The sequence below is a fragment of the Pecten maximus genome, chromosome 3 (assembly GCF_902652985.1).
Source record: "Pecten maximus chromosome 3, xPecMax1.1, whole genome shotgun sequence".
In the NCBI taxonomy this organism is placed as follows: Eukaryota; Metazoa; Mollusca; class Bivalvia; order Pectinida; family Pectinidae; genus Pecten; species Pecten maximus.
Genome location: NC_047017.1, coordinates 11,936,482 through 11,956,074, shown reverse-complemented (window position 1 = coordinate 11,956,074; position 19,593 = coordinate 11,936,482). Strand labels below are relative to the sequence as shown.

General features: G+C 34.9%; 2 protein-coding genes across 3 annotated transcripts; both read right to left on the bottom strand.

The window, feature by feature from the left end:
• Nucleotides 1-563: 563 nt before the first annotated feature.
• LOC117324620 lies at nucleotides 564-9,290 on the bottom strand. The gene is made up of 9 exons (XM_033880542.1): nucleotides 9,279-9,290; nucleotides 9,019-9,172; nucleotides 8,572-8,641; nucleotides 8,211-8,362; nucleotides 4,472-4,584; nucleotides 4,085-4,159; nucleotides 3,517-3,639; nucleotides 1,093-1,417; nucleotides 564-783 (listed from the first exon to the last, which is right to left on the bottom strand). Exons 1-9 carry the CDS (start codon nucleotides 9,288-9,290, stop codon nucleotides 749-751), a joined length of 1,059 nt encoding a protein of 352 aa, XP_033736433.1. The 3' UTR covers nucleotides 564-748.
• On the bottom strand, nucleotides 9,019-19,589 carry LOC117323222. Of its 2 annotated transcripts, XM_033878284.1 has the most exons (13): nucleotides 19,471-19,581; nucleotides 17,848-17,909; nucleotides 16,917-17,078; nucleotides 16,567-16,606; nucleotides 16,064-16,178; nucleotides 15,548-15,713; nucleotides 15,277-15,351; nucleotides 13,837-14,046; nucleotides 13,145-13,312; nucleotides 12,013-12,186; nucleotides 11,315-11,485; nucleotides 9,430-9,584; nucleotides 9,019-9,174 (listed from the first exon to the last, which is right to left on the bottom strand). In XM_033878284.1, the coding sequence occupies exons 3-12, from the start codon at nucleotides 17,065-17,067 to the stop codon at nucleotides 9,433-9,435; spliced, it is 1,422 nt and encodes a 473-aa protein (XP_033734175.1). In that variant the 5' UTR covers nucleotides 17,068-17,078; nucleotides 17,848-17,909; nucleotides 19,471-19,581; the 3' UTR covers nucleotides 9,019-9,174; nucleotides 9,430-9,432. The 2 variants fall into 2 exon arrangements, with proteins under 2 accessions (XP_033734175.1, XP_033734174.1); XM_033878283.1 differs by lacking the exon at nucleotides 17,848-17,909 and having other exon boundaries at nucleotides 19,471-19,589.
• Nucleotides 19,590-19,593: the final 4 nt, after the last annotated feature.

The following is a 19,593-nucleotide window of genomic DNA, read 5'->3' as shown; positions in this document are numbered from 1 at the left end:
GATAGTTATAAAGAATCTGTCATCTTCCTGAGACAGTGGATCAAATAATCCACAGAGGATAGTTATAAAGAAGCTGTTATCTTCCTGAGATGGTGGATCACATAATCCATAGAGGATAGTTATAAAGCTGTCATCTTCCTGAGACAGTGGATCAAATAATCCACAGAGGATAGTTATAAAGAATCTGTCATCTTCCTGAGACAGTGGATCAAATAATCCACAGAGGATAGTTATAAAGCTGTCATCTTCCTGAGACAGTGGATCACATAATCCACAGGGGATAGTTATAAAGAAGCTTTTATCTTCCTGAGACGGTGGATCACATAATCCACAGAGGATATTTATAAAGAATCTGTCATCTTCCTGAGACAGTGGATCAAATAATCCACAGAGGATATTTATAAAGAATCTGTCATCTTCCTGAGACGGTGGATCACATAATCCACAGAGGATAGTTATAAAGAAGCTGTTATCTTCCTGAGACAGTGGATCAAATAATCCACAGAGGATAGTTATAAAGCTGTCATCTTCCTCAGATGGTGGATCACATAATCCACAGAGGATAGTTATAAAGAAGCTGTCATCTTCCTAAGACAGTGGATCACATAATCCACAGAGGATAGTTATAAAGAAGCTATCATCTTCCTGAGACAGTGGATCACATAATCCACAGAGGATAGTTATAAAGCTGTCATCTTCCTAAGACAGTGCATCACATAATCCACAGAGGATAGTAATAAAGAAGCTGTCATCTTCTTTTAAAATTGTGTGTCAACAAGATATCTGAAAAGAAAGAAAAAATTCAAGATTAAAATCAGTATGTTATCATTTAGTTTTCATACATTCAGACTCATAATTGATATTGATTCTGGTGATTTCATGCATTAAGACTCATAATTGAATATTGATTCCGGTGAATCTCTTCTGAAATACAATTTTGATACTAGCTACTTCATTATCATAAAAAATGCCAAATTAAAAACATTGTATCCTATCAAGAAATACATTCATTACAGTTAAATTTTGATAGCTAAATTATTTCATCTTTGGTTTGAAGAGGATACATTTTCTTTTTGGGAACAATAAACACACCTTCTGATAATCCTGTCCTATCCCTGAACATTTCCTGTGAAGTTTTTCCATAACATATACTTTTCTTGTGAGGAAAGGCCACACTGGGATCCGTTAGATAACATTCTGTAATCTTTGACACCATTGATGACTTTGTGATGGGTTTAACAGATAACTTCTTACAGAAACTGGTGTCCACAGATTCAAGAGCAGACTTGACTGAGGACTTCACATGATGAGCAGTCTTAGATGAAGAAATTGACACCAATTTTCTGTATTTTTCAGGTGTTTTCTGAGAATTCTTCCTCTCACAGCCTTTGTGTTTCTCTGGTAAAATAGTCACTTCCTAAAATGGAAAACAGTTGAGTTATCCGATTTAAAGCTGTGTCACTGAGTCTCTGTTTAACAGTTCACTACATGAACATGGTATGATCTATCAACAACTCAAGTTATGACTGTATATCTATAGCCGTTGGATATGTGGTATCTATGGATATCGTTTAAAGATTTTCTAAAAGTTAACCCTGGGAGAGGACCTGCCTTGCTCTGGCTGTGACACCTGGAAATTTCAACAACAAAAAACCTAGAAAATATCTGTAAGACATATAAATGCCCCCGCTGCCACTTAACACCCCACAGTTTGGTGACGATCACAGTTCCTGAGATTAGCTATATTTACATTGCATCGAGACTGGACTAGACAGGGCAGGATGGGATGGCACGGGATGGGACGAGACGTAACGTGACATGACAGGACAGACATGGGTAACACTATATGCACGGCAAGAGCATAAAAAAATGCTTCCCCATTTTGAGTTCTGCCTCTCAGTTTAATCAACATATATAAAATCTGATTCCAGGCTTAAAAGATGATTCATAGCATTTGTGATTAAAAATCACTCAACTTTAAAATCCAGGTTCCCTATATTTGGTCCAGTCAATCTGCAACCAAAGGAAACCACACCCTTCCATATATTATTATTCAGTTCACTTGACCTAAAGATGCTCAAGTTTGGTCGTTACAAAGTACTTCAAACAAAAATACAAGAGGCCCATGGCCTTAACGGTCACCAAGTTTTGATATATTTTAGCATATTTGACCCCTGTGACCATGAATGAAGATCAATGTCATCCATGTGAACAATCTTTATAGCCCTTTACCCTAGAATGCTACAAACCCAATATCAGGTCTCTGGGCCTCTTGGTTATTAAGATTTTGGCATATTTAACCGCTGTGACCTTGAATGAAGATCAAGGTAATCCATTTGAACATACTTGTTAGCCCTTCACCTCAGCTTACTACAGACCTAATATTGGGTCTCTAGGCCTTTTAATTGGTTATCAAGAAGACGTTTAAATTTTTTTAGCATATTTGACCCTTGTGGCCCTGAATGAAGGTCAAGGTCATCCATTTAAACAAACTTGGTAGCCCCTCATTCCAGCATGCTTCAGGCAATTAGTAGTACCTTGGGCCTTTTGGTTATTGAGAAGAAGTCTTTTGAATGAAAATTTACGAAGACAACGACTACAGACAGAAATTGATCAGAAAAGGTCACCTGAGAGCAAAGCTCAGGTGACCTAAAACAAGCCATTCAACCAACTATAAAGGTCTATCATTGTTTCTGAGATATCATTCTTAATGGCACCTCAGACAGAATTGTTACATTTGATTGATTAAAAATCAGGTCATGTGGTGACCCCCTATGAGATTAAAGAGTCATTAAATTTCTGTGAGCTTCAAAATTAACACAAATCAAGCATAAAAGACACATTTCCAAATATCCCAAAACAAACACTTATTCTGAACACTTGTTCATACAAGATCATCCAGCAATGGTTATAATAACATCTCAATACATTTATAGGAATTGTCTCCCCTATGTCAGCTGAAAATAATTGACCTCGCACTAGGAGGACTTAAGGAACAAATAAAATATGTCCAAGGTGGATCAAAACTGGGTATGAAAAGGTCCTTGGTGCCATTAACTTGTTATATGGTTTGCTCTTGACCTACTTTGGAACCATAGAGGGCCAGCATAATTCATATGGGGTTCGGCCTCACTCCCTATACATTTTACTGGCCCACCATTCACCCCCTATAAATGTTATGGCCCACTGTGTTTTGGCCTCACCCCTATAAATTTTACCGGCCCACCATTCACCCCCTATAAATTTTATGGCCCACTGTGTTTTGGCCTCACCCCTATAAATTTTACTGGCCCACCACTCACCCCCAGGGCCCTATAAATTTTACTGGCCCACCACTCACCCCTATAAATTTTACAGGCCAACCATTCACCCCCTATAAATTTTATGGCCCACTGTGTTTTGGCCTCACCCCCTATAAATCTTATTAGCCTTACAATGGTTCCATAGTAGGTCAGTAGCAATGTTGTCACTATCAATTGTGTAATATATTTAACTTTTTTTTTTAAAAAAGATTACCTCTGTAAAAATATCTTCCTTGGTCAGATCTTCTGGTACTATCTCATCAGAATTCACTTCGATTGATTCATTGATCTCCAACTCATCCTCAAAACATGGACGGGGCACACATGTCAAATTCACCTGTCAAACCGAGAGAGAATTCAGGGCAGACATCAACCATATTTAACCGATTGCCATAATATCAATGACACATAATTTTGACAGCGCAAACAACAATTTATAAATCATACTTGAATGCCCTTTCCATTTTTCCCAATATAGCCAGTATAAAACGAATAATTGATAATGTTTTTTTGACTTATTTCCTGCTAGAGAGGTCTACATGTACCTGATTTTCAGTACACATAAAATCACAGACAACCTTATTCAGAAAAAATTCTCCTCAGCCTGCATTACTTCAATTAAATCGCCTGTGCACAAAAATATTACCACACAGCTGTCATCATTAGACAGCAAAATACTTATATATTTTAATAGGGATCTTCACACTTAAAATTCTGATGCATTACTGAGAGAAAATATGTTGCAATTTGTGTATAATGGGTGATGTCCAGTTGTAACCTACTTCTGGTCTTTGAAACCGTGTCTGAGTCGAGGAGACAGGAGTGCTTGTCAAAATCTTCCCAGGATTTTCAGTGTCCTGAAATCAAACTCAACATCAATTTTATAAATTATATAGAACACATTAATCAAACTCAACATCAATTCTATAAATTATATAGAACACAATGAGTCAAGATTTCTAGTCCAGATTGATCAATAAATATATTCACTGAAAAAGGTATATATCAGAAATGACCATATTTTCTCTTATCTTAAAGTGGATTCCTTGTGACAGGTGTACTGTACCACCCTGACAGATATATGCTGCACCATCACTTTATAACCACTGACATACATGATGTGATGGTTACTGGCCAGTGGTAATGTCTGAATACTATATCTTACAAACCTCTTTCCATATGGAATTAGGTCCACTTCTAAAGAAATGTTTTTCTCCACTAGAACACTTTGTTCTCTTAACAGGGCCATCCTTTGTTACATCTTTGTTCTCATGGAGACATTCTACGAGGAAGAATAGATCATTGGGAAAATCAGGAACTTTTGTATAACTATAAGTGTGAAATCATATAGGAATTGGGACTGTTGTCACAATTTATTGATTTTATCTATTGTAATAGACATTTCTAACATAGCCTCAGACGCGAACTCCGAGACCGACACCGACTATTTGAGGGGGTCATCTCAAAATGCTAAAATACCGAATACTATAGGATTATGTCATATTTCGTTCGATCATGAAAAAATAAATAATAACTAAATCGATAGATACATTTCAACACATAAAGATATTTTTTCATATTGTATTCACTTTATTTACTTTCACCACACGTATTATTGTCAATAGAATTTTGAAGACGGCCTGAGGCGTACATGTCCTTGACTCACCTGAGATTCTATGGTGAGCAAGAGGTGCAATACATTATCACTCAACTTTTAATATATTACTGAAAATCATAATAAGATTTGTAGGATAACCCATATGGTTCTGATGGACATAGACCGTTGGCCTTAATGTCCCTATCTTAAATAAATGCACCGTTCCACAGCGTTCCGATTACACGGTAATTTCATTTCATTTCATTTCTCGGATGGCATGCTCCACTCTGACTCTGTAACTATTCAAAATGTTGTTAAATTTTCGGCATTTTCGACTCTGCCTAACGTTTCTTCTCAAAATCTGTTGTCTTCTGTTGGGTGAAGTAAATGGATAAACATTGTCGCCAAGTATCACACAAGTATCCGGGAAATCCATCTCCATGTTTGGACCTGTGGTTAGTAAAAAAATTAGAATTTACGTTGTATGGCAAGCCGTTTGGGTTTTTACATTTTGAAATGAAGATATCTCTATTTAATCAAAGTCAAGATATCTCTATTTAAAATGAAAATATCTCTATTTAAATAAAGATATGTCTAATTTAAATACAGATATCTCTATTTCTACTGAAAATAGAGATATCTCCTTTTAAATTACAGATATCTCTTTCAAATTCAGATATCTCTATTTGAATTACAGATATCTTTAATTGTAATTGAGATATCTTTATTTTAAAAAGATATATCTTTAATTCTTGTCCAATTAAAGATATCTTTATTTAAAATAGAGATATCTCGATTTGAATTAAAGATATCCCTATTTTAAATAGATATATCTTTAATTTTGTTTAAATAGAGATGTCTTCATTTTAAATACAGATATCTTTAATTCAAATACAGATATCTCTAATTCAATTAAAGATATCTCTATTCTAAATAAATATCTTTAATTGAATTAGAGATATCTGCAATTACTTTGCAATACAGATATCTCTAGTTCAAATACAGATATCTCTATTAGAATTAAAGATATCTGTATGTACACGTGTTTGCTCAGTGCGAAGATTAATATTGAAACACAAAGAAAATAATGATTACTCCCTAATCCTGATCAGTTTTAACGAAACGCTTGTAATTAAATTGGACTATCCGGATCCCATATGCATGCATGAGAGATGTAGGTCTAAACCGATAAACTTGCTACTTGGAGGGGATTCCTAAAGAACAGAACATGGCAACTGTTCTACGGGAAATAGAACGAACTGTTGCGGCAATAAGCAGTACCATTGAAAGCAGCACACGGTCTGCATTTCCCGCCATTTTGCGTCACTACTGCTTTACTTCCGTCATGCGCAAAAGGGAGAATCAAGAGAGCAGTCGTTTTTCCTATTTAATGGTTAAATACAGATATCTCTATTTCATGTCAAATAAAGATCGCTTTAATTCAAATAGAGATATCTGTATTTAAAATAAAGATATCTCTATTTCTACAACAATTAGAGATATCTGTATTTGAAATAAAGATATCTTTAATTGAATTAGAGATATCTGTATTTGAATCAGAGATATCTCTATTTCGTGTTTAATTAGAGATATATGTATTTTAAATAGAGATATCTGTAATTGAAATACATATATATCTAATTCAATTAAAGATATCTCTATTTAAATTTAAAATATCTCTATTTGAATTAAAGATATCTTTAATTTTTATATTAAAAATGATATCTTTATTTTGAATACAGATATCTGTTTTCAATAGGTAAAAACCCAAACGGCTTGCCATAACGTTAGTCCAATGTAAGTTTCCCGATATTGCCAACGTATAGCCAACATAAATTGTTTAAATCTGATGTTGGACCAACGGTGGGCCAACATGGATTTGTTCATTTTGACGTTGGACCAACGTCGGGCCAGCACGTTGAACCAACGTTGCGCCGATGAGCAACATTACGTTGGCCCAACGTGATTTACCGATGTTGGCCCAATGTAAGCTTGCTGTCTGGGTATCACCATGCAGGCCGTCGAAAACATCACGAATGGCAAAAAATAACAGGTCATATGTGTTCCGTGAATTAAAACAATTGTTATGCAGCACGTATATATATTAGCGACCATCTTATTATGTGGCGGTAGGCTAATACATTGCTAAAATTAGAGAAGAAAAAAATTCGCTTTTTGAGCATTTTGAGATGACCCCCCAAACAGTCGGAGTCGGTCTCGGAGTTCGCGTCACAGGCTATGTTAGAAATGTCTAATAATCATATTTTGGAGTCTGATATAGAGGATCAAAATGTCCTACATTGATAATAAATTTATCTAATCTATCTTAATAGATGCACTGATAAGACCAATCATTGAAATTACATATTGAAGTCATGTTTTTGTATTAAGAGACATGGAAAGTTCTTCATGAGTATCTAGAATGATCCATTCTCACTCTGAAATGAATGTGTGATCCAAAAATCAAGGTCGTTCATGTGAGGCAACATGCCATTCCATCCTTGTCATTGACAGCCTCATCACAGTCTCTGACAGTCTGATCACTTTCTAAGGTAAAGCTTTTTACCAGATTTAACCTACCTTGACCTTACAACTTATTTGATAAATGCTCATAGTAAGAATCTTACAACACAATACATCTTGACTGATGACTTGGCACTGCTTTTCTATGTAACATCTAGATGTGTGGTTCTTTATTTAATGACTGAATCTTTTAAAATGTATATGCTTATGTGCTTGCATTGATTTATTAGTTCACAAGCAGTTTTTACCTGGTGGTTAAAGTAACGAGTCTAATTTCTCTATTTATTATGTAACTTGCTAGTCTAAATTCATTGTCTGTAATGTAACTTGCTAGTCTAAATTCATTGCCTGTAATGTAACTCACGAGTCTAATTTCTCTATCTGTAATGTAACTTGCGAGTCTAATTTCTCTATCTGCTAGGTTTACATTGTATAAAAATTGCAATCAAATTATTCTCAAATGTATCAAAAAAATCTTTAATTTTGAAACACCAAGGTTTTTTGCAAATAAGATTAATGAAAAAGAGGCCCATTCACCTGTATTTACAACTTTGATGATTATCTGTCTCTCAGTTTAAAAAAATTGTTGGAATGCTTTAACAGAATTGATACCTGTATTCTGTAAACTTGTGATAGCTGACAGCGACGGTGTGCGATTGTCAAGATCCTAAGGTTTTTTGCAAATAAGATTAATAAACAAGAGGCCCATTCACCTGTATTTACAACTTTGATGATTATCTGTCTCACAGTTTAAAGAAATTGTTGGAGTGTTTTAACAGAATTGATACCTGTATTCTGTGAACTTGTGATAGCTGACAGCGACGGTGTGCGATTGTCCAGATCCCCAGTACAGCCTGTCACAAAAAGAACTGTAGAAGTCTTCGGCAACAATCTTCTCTTCTTCTTAGGGATCACACTGACTGATTTTACTGGAGTTCTGCTGAAGGTGTAAAATTGTTTAACAATGACAAGGACAAAAAAAACCTTGATTTTTAATAGTTTCAATACTGTAATATCTTAAACCCAAAAAGGGGACTGTATTAACTTGTTTTGATGGCGATGTCTCTAACAAAACAAAATATATAATATAGCTTGTTTCATCAATAAATCAATCAGCCTTATTTAAAATCCCTTTGAAATCAGACTTACACAGCCTCTTGTTTAGTTTGTCTTGCCTTTGGAGTTATTTCCTGTGACAGCTGTATGTCATCTGGTCTATCTGAGTACAGGAAAGTAACATTTTAGTTATATAGTTATATTCCAAATAAATCTTACTTCATTATTACAGTTGAAAAAGTATAGGATATACAACCTAAACAACGACACAGAACCAGTCACCTCTAGTGCGATTATGAATTTTCTAAGTAATTAACGTGAAGATTGTAAAATTAGTAAATTTTTAATTAGAAAAATTAGGTTTTTGGTACATAGATGATGTAAAATCTAACCTTAATCTTTTTTTAATAAAAATGACCTAAATAAGAAACTGCTTTAAACAGAAATACTAAGAAGTAACAAATGATACTAGTGTCTAAGAGATTTGAAGATAGAAAGTGACCTTCATAGAAAATCAGTTTTCATCAAATACTGGCACACCTTCTACAGAATTAAATTCTCTGATTTCAGAGACATCAAGTAAAAACTTGTCCTTATCAAAGTCAAGTCCACCCCTTTTCCTGGTTGAGCTCAAACAACGGGGCACTTTGTCATCCTCAATTACAGTCTTTGAGAGGTCCAAAAGAGCAACTTGCTCTGAAAAGAAAAATGAAAAACATTTTTTTTTTTAAATCTGAAAAATTTATCAATAAATGGTTGCAATCCTTGACTATATATTCTGTGTTGAAGAATTTGAATACGCTAGCTCTCATTTTTCATGTTTTTTTGGTCTCTGCAAGGCAATTTTAATGCTTTCCTGAGAAAGACCCTAAATGGCATCTCTTTTTTTACACTTTAATCTTGCATGAAGTTTCAAACCAGTAGCATTTATTTGGGAGCTATGATACTAACCTTTCACAGGACTGATCTTTCAATGACGGACATGTCCGGCAGTTTTATCATATCAATATCCAGACCATCATTTTTACGTGTTGAATTCATTTGTTGCACATTTCTGTGAGTTTCTACTGTGACTAACGAAGCTTTAGCACAAGGAATAACTTTGTCTAGAATTTTAACAGAAAAAAGAAATACATTGCTCACAACATATTCAGACAGATAATTTTAATGTTATAGTAAATCTTGGCCCCTTCATCCCTAATGATCCTGTCCTGTCAGCATAGTGTGAAATCTAATCCTCATACACATCTATTCATTTTACGGAATTTTGTTAAGAATCCAACTACATGTATAAGTTTCTGACATCTAAAATCTGCAACCAATAATTTTTATGCAATGGCATATAATGACCTGCTAATTATAACTTTTAAAATACTGGAATTGCCCGATATTTTTTTCAAAGATAATTTTTTTTTAAATCTTAACAGTTTTTAGGAATCTGAAATAATAAAAAGAAGAATAAATATTCACTAATATCCTGTGTCCCACTAAAGAAATGGGAACTACCCACACATGTATGAATTTGGTTGGTATATACAGAGGAGCCCACTTATTTGCATATCGGTTATTTGAATATCCCGCTTATTTGCATAAAATTCTCAGGTCCCGATTTTCTTCCTCTTTATCTTTGTATTTCAATCCTGTGTATTTGCATCGACTAAAACAACGACTCCCGCTTATATGCATATAAAAATTCCAAAAAATCGAAATATTTTAATTGATTTTAGGGTATTTTTGTGATTTTCCCGTAATAAAAGTTTTATGAAATGTGTTTTAACTTACATATTGATTCGACACGATATACAACGTTATCTAATCATTGGTTCACACTCCGTCATTACAGGTTACGTTCGATGCATCAAAATCGACATTTAGTTATTATCCAGACCATATCAGTAGCATTGTGCAGAAGAATTACTGAATATAATATGTATATGCCTCATCTTTTGATGATCTTGTTTATTTATTATAGCATCGATCCAAACCTGTGTTCTGTGCACTTGAACACTCGCTGAGACAGGTTGCGATCGCCATGATTGTTTACTAGGCGCGTTGCATTGTGGGGGCATATGTGTAATGAACGACAACTCTTTTTGTGTGTGCGCCATTTTCCAAAACAAACCCAAACAGCAATACACATGTCACGGTCATTTAAGACAGTCTATTGCTTCAGCAGTTCATCATCTATGATCAAACAACTAATATACTCATAGCAGGAACACAACGCATCTCGAGACGATAATGAATGTTAATTGAAACGATGACATTGTACATCGTAGTGCCAACCCACGTGTGTATGACCGATATCGGACCCAGAGTGACAAGTAGTAAATAATGAAGTGTATGCAAATATTTATAAAGAATAACAACCCATGTATTTCGTATTAACTCTTATATTTTATATTTTTAATGCAAATAACGTAAACAATCATATAGCGCCCATTTTGAGTACCTACCTGACGATCTACACGTGTATAAGAGGGGCCAAAACCCAACTCCGCCTATACGAATACTCCGGTTATTTGCATATTTTGTCATGGAAAAAGGGCTATGCAAATAAGCGGGTTGCTCTGTATAGTACTAATGTTTTAACACAGAATACCAATTCATTGTATATATGACAAATGTGATAAATGTTTGATGGAATTGATTGCACGTTTTTTAATTTATTTCATAACTTTTTAAGACATTATCTCGCCATTGATTCTGAAAGCTTTAATTGTTTAATTGACCAAATATTTTATCTAAACACATTGTTAAAGGAGGAAGTTATACCAGTGGAACTCTAAATAATGAAAACAATTACCATTAATTTCTTCCTGACTTCTGTATTTACCTTTAATCAGTGATGGGCTTTTTGTGATAATGGATAGATCCTCAGGAAATTTAGCCTGGAAAACACCAAGAGCACCAGGCTTTTTGGTAGAGTTGAAGTAGCCATGAGACGATCTATCCTTATCAGACTGGCACCAACGCAATTTCTTTTCTAAATTCTTCACAAGGGTAGCTGGAATATTGTAAAATATCAAATGCAATATTCTTCAGAAAAAGACAATTCAGGGCATATATATAGGTCAAAGGTCACTATTTAGGTCAAAGTGACCTACTCTCGGGTTGGTAACACACTGCCTCATTAGGTGAACCCATGCCTTAAGTATGAAGTGTCAGTGTTAAGATGTGTAGGAGATAGAGCCCAGACAACATTTTTCTTTGATGTAGGTCAAAGGTCACAAAGTAGCTCAGAGTGACCTACTTTTGGTATGCAACACACCACCTCATTTAGGTGAACATATTGCCCCAAGTATGAAGTGCCAATGTAGAAAAGTGTAGAAGATAAAGTCTGAACAGAAGGACATAACACAAAACAAATTGGATTCTTCAGGGCTATATAGTTTCATTTCTTTACCTAATTTTCTATATCACACAAAGACTTAAGTTGCTTTCTGATCATCATGCAGTTTCCCAAAAATGACAAACCCCTTTCCAATAACTATGGGTATGAGGTTATTGCTCATAGAATGTCTAGTAAGTCACCTGATTTGTTTTGCTGGACTATGCTGGAAGGACAGGAGTTAGGGTTTACTTGACCACTTCTACTGGAGCAGCTGCTGGCTGGACGGGTCTGACCAGTGTCGGAATCAGTCACCCACTCATACGTGTAGACGTCACTGGAAGTTTGCTCCACCGATGACTTCATATTACCAGTTTCTTTAAAATTTGCAGATATTCGGTGATTATCAGACGTAATTAATATGGCAATTTCAGACAAATCTGCAGTGAAATACATTCTAAACTAAATCAAGTCAGCATAATGTCAGTGTGATGGCCTACTAACGAGTTAAATAATGAGCAATTAAATGTTATTGTTAAGTCTAAGAAACCTTTCCCGGACTATCCCAGTTAACTAGGCTGTAGTAACTAGAACTGTCGCCAGGATGGCCGACTGATACCCTCACAATCTGCACGAGTCAATGGTGAATTGGAACTGTTAATTAGAGGCTAACTAAGATAACCCAGTAATATAGTGACCAGTTGCCATAGCAACCATAGTTTTGAAAAAAAGAAAGTGAAATGCACATCTACACATGGTCCTCTATATTTGTGTGAAGTTTGATTGAAATCGGCCCTTCGGTTTTGGAGGAGTTGTCCGGACAAACTTAAAGTTATGGTTCTTATCGGAAAACCTGTTTATAGTGACCAGTTGCCATAGCAACCACAATTTTGAGAAAAAGTTGCAGACGGACGGACGGACAACCTGATTCCAGTATACCTTCCCCCCCCCCCCCCCCCCCCCCCCCCCCCCCCCCCCCCCCCCCCCCCCCCTAACTTCGTTGTGGGGGTATAATGAGTACCATGCTACACGGCGAAAACAATTCTAGTGCTCTTTTAAAGAGCAAAAAACAACATAAACTGTCACGTATTTTAGCTCCAGCTATATGGAAAATTGAGCATTCAATCTTGTTGATAGCTGTCTGATATGAACACCACAAAGATCAATAGTTTTTATTTGGTATCAACCGATGATTTTTTTTTTATTTAACTCTAGATTTTTGTATGTGACACACATTCTGTTATTTCCTTTTCTTATCCATTTCCTAGAGATTGATACATTTAAGACTGATCAACTTATTAAATTAAAGGAAAACTAAATCTGAATTACCCTTACTTTGAGATAAAATTCTGTCCAGAGATTTCAGCGATGATGCATGGCCTTGTCCTTTGCTGACCTGGTGACTAGCTGGAAGTGAATCTGCCATGTCTGTTACCCATTCATAGGTGTACGTGTAATCATCACTAACAGTAGTGACATGGTCTGTTGGTCTCGTTCTCTTTTCTAAAACGTACAGAAAAGAATTATTAATGACTATTCAGTAAAATAGATATTCAACAGGGCTCAAGAATCAAGAAATTCCAGTTACAGGGTAGGTTCCAACGAAAACAAGTCTTGGTACCATTTTAATCAAATCACTTGTTTTTGTGGTTCCAATTTGACAAAGTACGAGTCCTCCCATTAATACATAGATATCATACAGAAATAGCTGTAACTATTAATTGATTGAAATATATTCTATTGGGTCTTCACACATTGCCTTTGTCATTCCAATTAACTTTTTTTTCATTAAACAGAAAAACACATTCTGGTGTATAGATGAAGATCGATTTATCAAAAACAAAAACAAAAATTCATTGAATTAATCAACTAGATAAAATTTCTGTTTGTGGCATATACTTTTGCAACAACAAATATAGTAGTTTTTACACTTTTCACATAATTTTAATTGCATGTCTTTTGACTTTTAATTCTTATGACACTATTTTTGTCTTCTCCCTTTTTAATCCTTCCTTAACACTACAAACCGTTGTTTTCCTCCACATGTTCTGTCTCTGACTTATCTAGTACAGGTGAATGTACTGACAGTCTGGGGACAAACACATTTGGCATTGACACTCTAGGTGCTGCTTGGATGTGGTCAGTCTCATCCTCTGCGCTAGATTCCTCAACTTTCTCTTCCATTACCTCCTCAGCACTCAGGTTCCACACAGAGTACTCGGGCATCTTGTTGTATCCTGATTTAATACCCATTAAATATAAGAAATGATTAGATAATAAACTACTAGTCAATGTAAAAGATATTCACAATTAAAAACCAAGAATTTAAATATTTCATCCATTTTATCAGGATGACCTGTTGGAACACACAGCATTGACAATTAAATCAGAGCACTCCAATTTTATTGTTTGGTACAGCAATGTTCTACCACTGCAGGATAAAACAATAGGGCTGTAACGATATATCGATACTACGATAAATGTCGTCGTACATAACCGCGATACGATACACGATACGTAAACTTAGTATCGCGATACCTTAAATTACTTACTATAAACGAGTTGTCGCCCTTTGCGCGCTCTCTAAACCTACTACAAAAAGCAACATGGCCGAGAGGAGGAAACTTGCCTCACCACCTGCAACATTGAAGTCGCCCGTTTGGTGACAATTTGGATTCCCATACGAAAACAGTTGACGGGAAAGAAACAGTAAACAAACATGTTTAAAGATCTAAACAAATTTAAACATTAAATTCTGGAAAGCAAAAATTATCTTATTGTTTTGTAATTTTGTGAAATCATTTTATGTATCGAGATACATATCGTATCGTGGGTCCTGTATCGAGATGCGTATCGTATCGTGAGGGAAAGTATCGTTACAGCCCTATAAAACAATACACACTCTGGTGCCAATTAACATAGATTGTTGATTAAACAAGTAAACAAAGTTATATCTTTTACAACAAGAGTATTGTGAGGTGTAACATTAATATACACCCATTGCCTTCTTGTGTTATATACTATCTTGCAATGAAATAGACATCACCTTAGGAGTGGTTAGGTGGCATATCTTCATCTCTCACTAGAATGGCAATGTTTAAATTTCTAAAAGTATCAGGAGTTAGTCTCCAACTAATTAAATACAACTTGATATCATGATTATAAAGTCTATCAAGTTTCATCAAAGAAATTGGTAGAAAACTGCAGAAGATTTAAGAAATGGCAACAACTCTTGCAAAAATAATTGAATCAATATGCATCTCTGGACATCAACACTTTATTTCATGGTTATGAATCCTACAAAGTTTCAAAGAAAATACTGAAAAACCTGGTAAACAAATGGCAAAAAACTTTTGGAAAAAGAATTAAATAAAAATGCTCAAAAGGGAAACGTTACATTATAAAATCCATGGAATATTTCATGTTTTAATCAAGATTTAAAAATAGAGTTACAACATGTCTAATACCTGGAACTTTCCTATCAGGATGGTGCACATTCTCGTTGGTCATTTTTGGCATCAGCAGAGATATTTTTTCTTGCCCTGCATTAAAATAAAATAGCTGATGCATATTTCAAACATAGATTTATCACAATCAGCATACTGCAAAATCACATTAATAATTCATTTCCAGTTACATTTAAAAACTGAATTAATATATCAAATTTTCCACACACAAAAAAAAAATGCTTCAATTTTTATGTCTAGGAACACTTCAGATTTGTATCTAGTTACTTACATGTTAATTCCTGGTCTCGCCTCGGCAGCTCAATACTATCCTCACTGTCACTACCTCTTATCTTAGCCTTCACCCACATTTGATTGGACTGCTCAAGCCCATGTTTAGGGGTGGACTTCATTTGCTGAATTGATTGATTTTCTTCTTTTCTTTGCTTTGTTTTTTCCTGAGTATCAATTAAATTCAGAATGAATAGCATTATTTATGTCTAGAAAAGCATCTTTATAAAGCTATTATCATTTTAGATTTAATTGAACTGACAGAATTTCTATTAAGTTTTAATGACATAATTTTCATAATAATCTAACATCATTCTGAAGAAGAAAAATACTAAAATATCAGCCTGTCCTGGAATACATGACCATGCAGAAGCTATTGTTATAATAGGAGGACATCTCAGAAACATTCTGAAACTATTTTTTTCAATGTCTTCTATTATCAGTTTTAAATAATCAAATCATGATATCCAATTGGAAGCAAAATTCTAGTTGCAGAATCCAGACTTCTCTTTCTCACCTTTGAAGCTGTTTTTGTCTGGTTCTTTGCATTGCTTCGTCTAGCAGGTCTCCTTGTCTGTTTTTGTATATGAGTACCACTGCTTTTTCTTCCTTGTGTTGCACTAGATACTTTCCTGAAGGTTATGTAATAGATATAATGATATTGATTTGTATATAAATCCATGCACTTATATTTAGAAGTAGAAACTCCTTTTCCATTTTTGGCCCTTAATTCATAACAGCAGGAATTACTTATCCTGTGTTGTTACTGAAGTGGAATTATTTCCTTGTACTCAATACATCTTTGAACATTAAATACCACCTAATCGCTTTTTGGGTTCTGTGGTTCAAATTTGTCTCAAAACTGAACAGACACCATTGATGGCAGAGTGATTTGAGCTGCCCGCTGCCTAATGATTGAGCCCATGCATTGGAAAAACGATGAAAGTATTTAAAGACAGTTATTCTGATACAAAAACCTGTCAGCATTTGTAATTAATATAAATTATAAGCTTTATTTACCTTTTATTGTCTTTGACATTTTTAATGTCATCAGAATCATCTGAAAAAAAAAATAAATCAATTGCATTTTATCTTTCAATTTTGAATCTTTAAAAAGTACATCATATTTTGTATCTACTTATGTTTTATTAAGGTCACAGTAACCGAGTCAAAATTGACAAAATACTTGGTATTTTCATCTAATCAATATCATTTCATTTAATCAATATCATTTCATTTAATCAATATCATTTCATTTACAGCACATTAATTTTGTACCAATTACCTACCAAGGTATCACATCTTTTAGACAGTATATACTAGTGTACACAACCCAACTGAAAAGAAATTCAAAATAATGTATTTCCAACCAGACAAACTGAAATTGCCGACGTTAACAGCTGGTGCTTTGCTCTGTTTCTTTTGTAGAAGAATCCCTCTCTGTCTGTCTCGACTCTTTGTCCTACAGCCATAGGTCCTCAGGCCTGGATGTTCCGGGGAAAATATTGCTTTTGAATCCATAATACCAGTACCTGGATATCAATATGAAAATCATGGATGACAGATTGTACATGTGCATGATGTACAGAACAACAATTTATTTGCATTGTACATGAAGTAAAATATCATTTATAAAATGTTGACATTTTTTTTAAATGTGAAAAGATTAAAAGATTTCATTTCCAGCTATCACTCATCTATTACTATGTATCAGGTCCGACATTTTCCAGTCTGAACATCAAGTTGCGGAATTCTAATAGAACTTCAGAAGTGTTTCTAAATCTGCTTTTCTATTGTTATACTGGAGAGCACTAATTGCTAAAGTTCAAGATGTACAGGAGGGGCCAGTTAATCACTTGTCACTTGAATTTTTTCATTAACCCTCCCAAAAGGATTTTCTTTCTATGATCTTGAGCTGTTAACAAATCATGAGATTTTGCATTTTATAAACTAGTAAGATTTTTCTTGATCATCCAGACAGTAGAGTGTTAAGCAGACAAGTATATCCAAATGTGATGTTTACAATTTAGGCACTCACAAAATTAACTTTTATTTTAGCATGCTCTTTATGATCAGTGCATGCTGGTTATACCGTCATAGACGTTTATATACATTTGTACAATGTACTTTTCATTAAATTAATGAATTTGTTTCTTCCCTGTAAAGAGTAGTACAACTCATTTGTTGGCTCACTGGGCTCCTGGATGTCAAAAGTTGAGGACACCATTCATAGGTCTGTGGGGTGGCGCAATGAAAAGTGCACACACCTTTCACCAAGGCGCCTTGGATTTTAATCTATACCTTAGCATGAAAAGGTCATCCGATCACTTGGGTTTTCCAGAAGATATTTGGTGCTCTTTCATCTAGGACAGGACAACAATGTTATACAATATACAGGTTACTGATCAAGTGATGTGCATCATATAGACATTTCTAGAGACAAAGTAATTCTAGCTGAATATATATATATTACCCGGGACATATAAATACAGTCAAACCTCGATGATTCGAACTTCGTTGATTCAAATTTCTCGCTGTATCGAACTTTTTACTTGGTCCCAAATTTCCTCACTATATAACGCTACTAACGAACCCGTGTATGATTCAAATTTTTATAAATCGAAGTTTTCGATGTATCAAACTTTTTTCATGGCCCATTAGCTATGATAGTATAGGTAATTGACATCTCATGATTCGAACAAAAAGTTTACCTGTACTGACCACAGGACAGGTGTTTGTCGTGACCCCCTGTGGCAAGAGTTCACACCCCTCCCACAAATGCCCTGACTGACAATTGGGATAACTAACAATAGCATGTGTTGTCACTCCCGATCATGGGGTTAATTAATAATCAGACTAAATTGATAGATAAATGGTATATTTAGAAGCCATGGCATTTAATCACTCCGGTAAACCATACCGGTAGTCGTCTTTGACGATCTCCGCCGCCATTGAAATCAGCGGTTGGTGAGTAAATTTTACGGAACAGTAAAAAAAAAGCAGATCAATTTTAAACACAAACAATTAGCGATGTCTTCACTCATATTCAATGTGTCACGTTTCAAACTTATACATAAATATCCATGTAAATCGGTTATTTGTCATTCAAGCATGCATTCTCCAACTGATCGGCATTCCGTATTTTATATGCACATAACGTAAACACATGTGCCTATAGCAGCAAAAACGTTAACGTAAGTGTGCAATGTACTTTTGTTTTATCTATAAGCCGGGATATAAGTGCTTTGTAACATATACATAGTTTGTTTAATTAAAAAATGCTAAGGTATATTGATGAAAAGTATTTTTATTTTGTTGGGTTTGGGGTAAATTAACTAAACATTTTGATGTGAGCCTGACAGGCGACGATCAACACAAAGACACCCCGATGACATATAACGTTAACAGATATGGTCATTATCAAGAAAACATTGATCTATTGTCAACCATGAATAATTCAAAGTCCCGCTGTTTCGAAGTTTTTCTGTTAGTGCCTTGAACTTCGAAACATCGAAGTTTGACTGTAAATAGAGTACACATGGTTAGAGTGTCTGAAAATATAAGCTTTATTTTGGCAAGGGTAAAGAAAGTTAAAAGTGACGATACTTGGCGAGGATAATAAGAATTATAGACTATATATAGCTACCAGTTCCATAATGTGCAGCGTTATTTACACACGACATTTGCGTTTTATACAAAGTGGGAGATGACATTTATGTTAACCAATGTCAAATATCTGTACAGTACTAGTTTATATCATGTACATGTACCTCAGCTAGCTACGGCAGTACGGGTAACGATTTGAGTGGTGTCAAACTCAAAGGCGACAGTCACCCCTGTGCATTGTTGGAGTACAAGCACTTGTCATCACAGTCTAGGGGATCACGAGACAATTCTAACTTAATGACATGTGGATAAGTTTACCAAATGCTTAAATGGGACTTCTTCATTCAATTCCTTTTCGTCTGTCCTAACATTTCCCCTGTAACCGCCGGACTAGTACAAGCAACTCTCGGGTCTTCCTCCAGGTATCCACTTCCGGTAGCA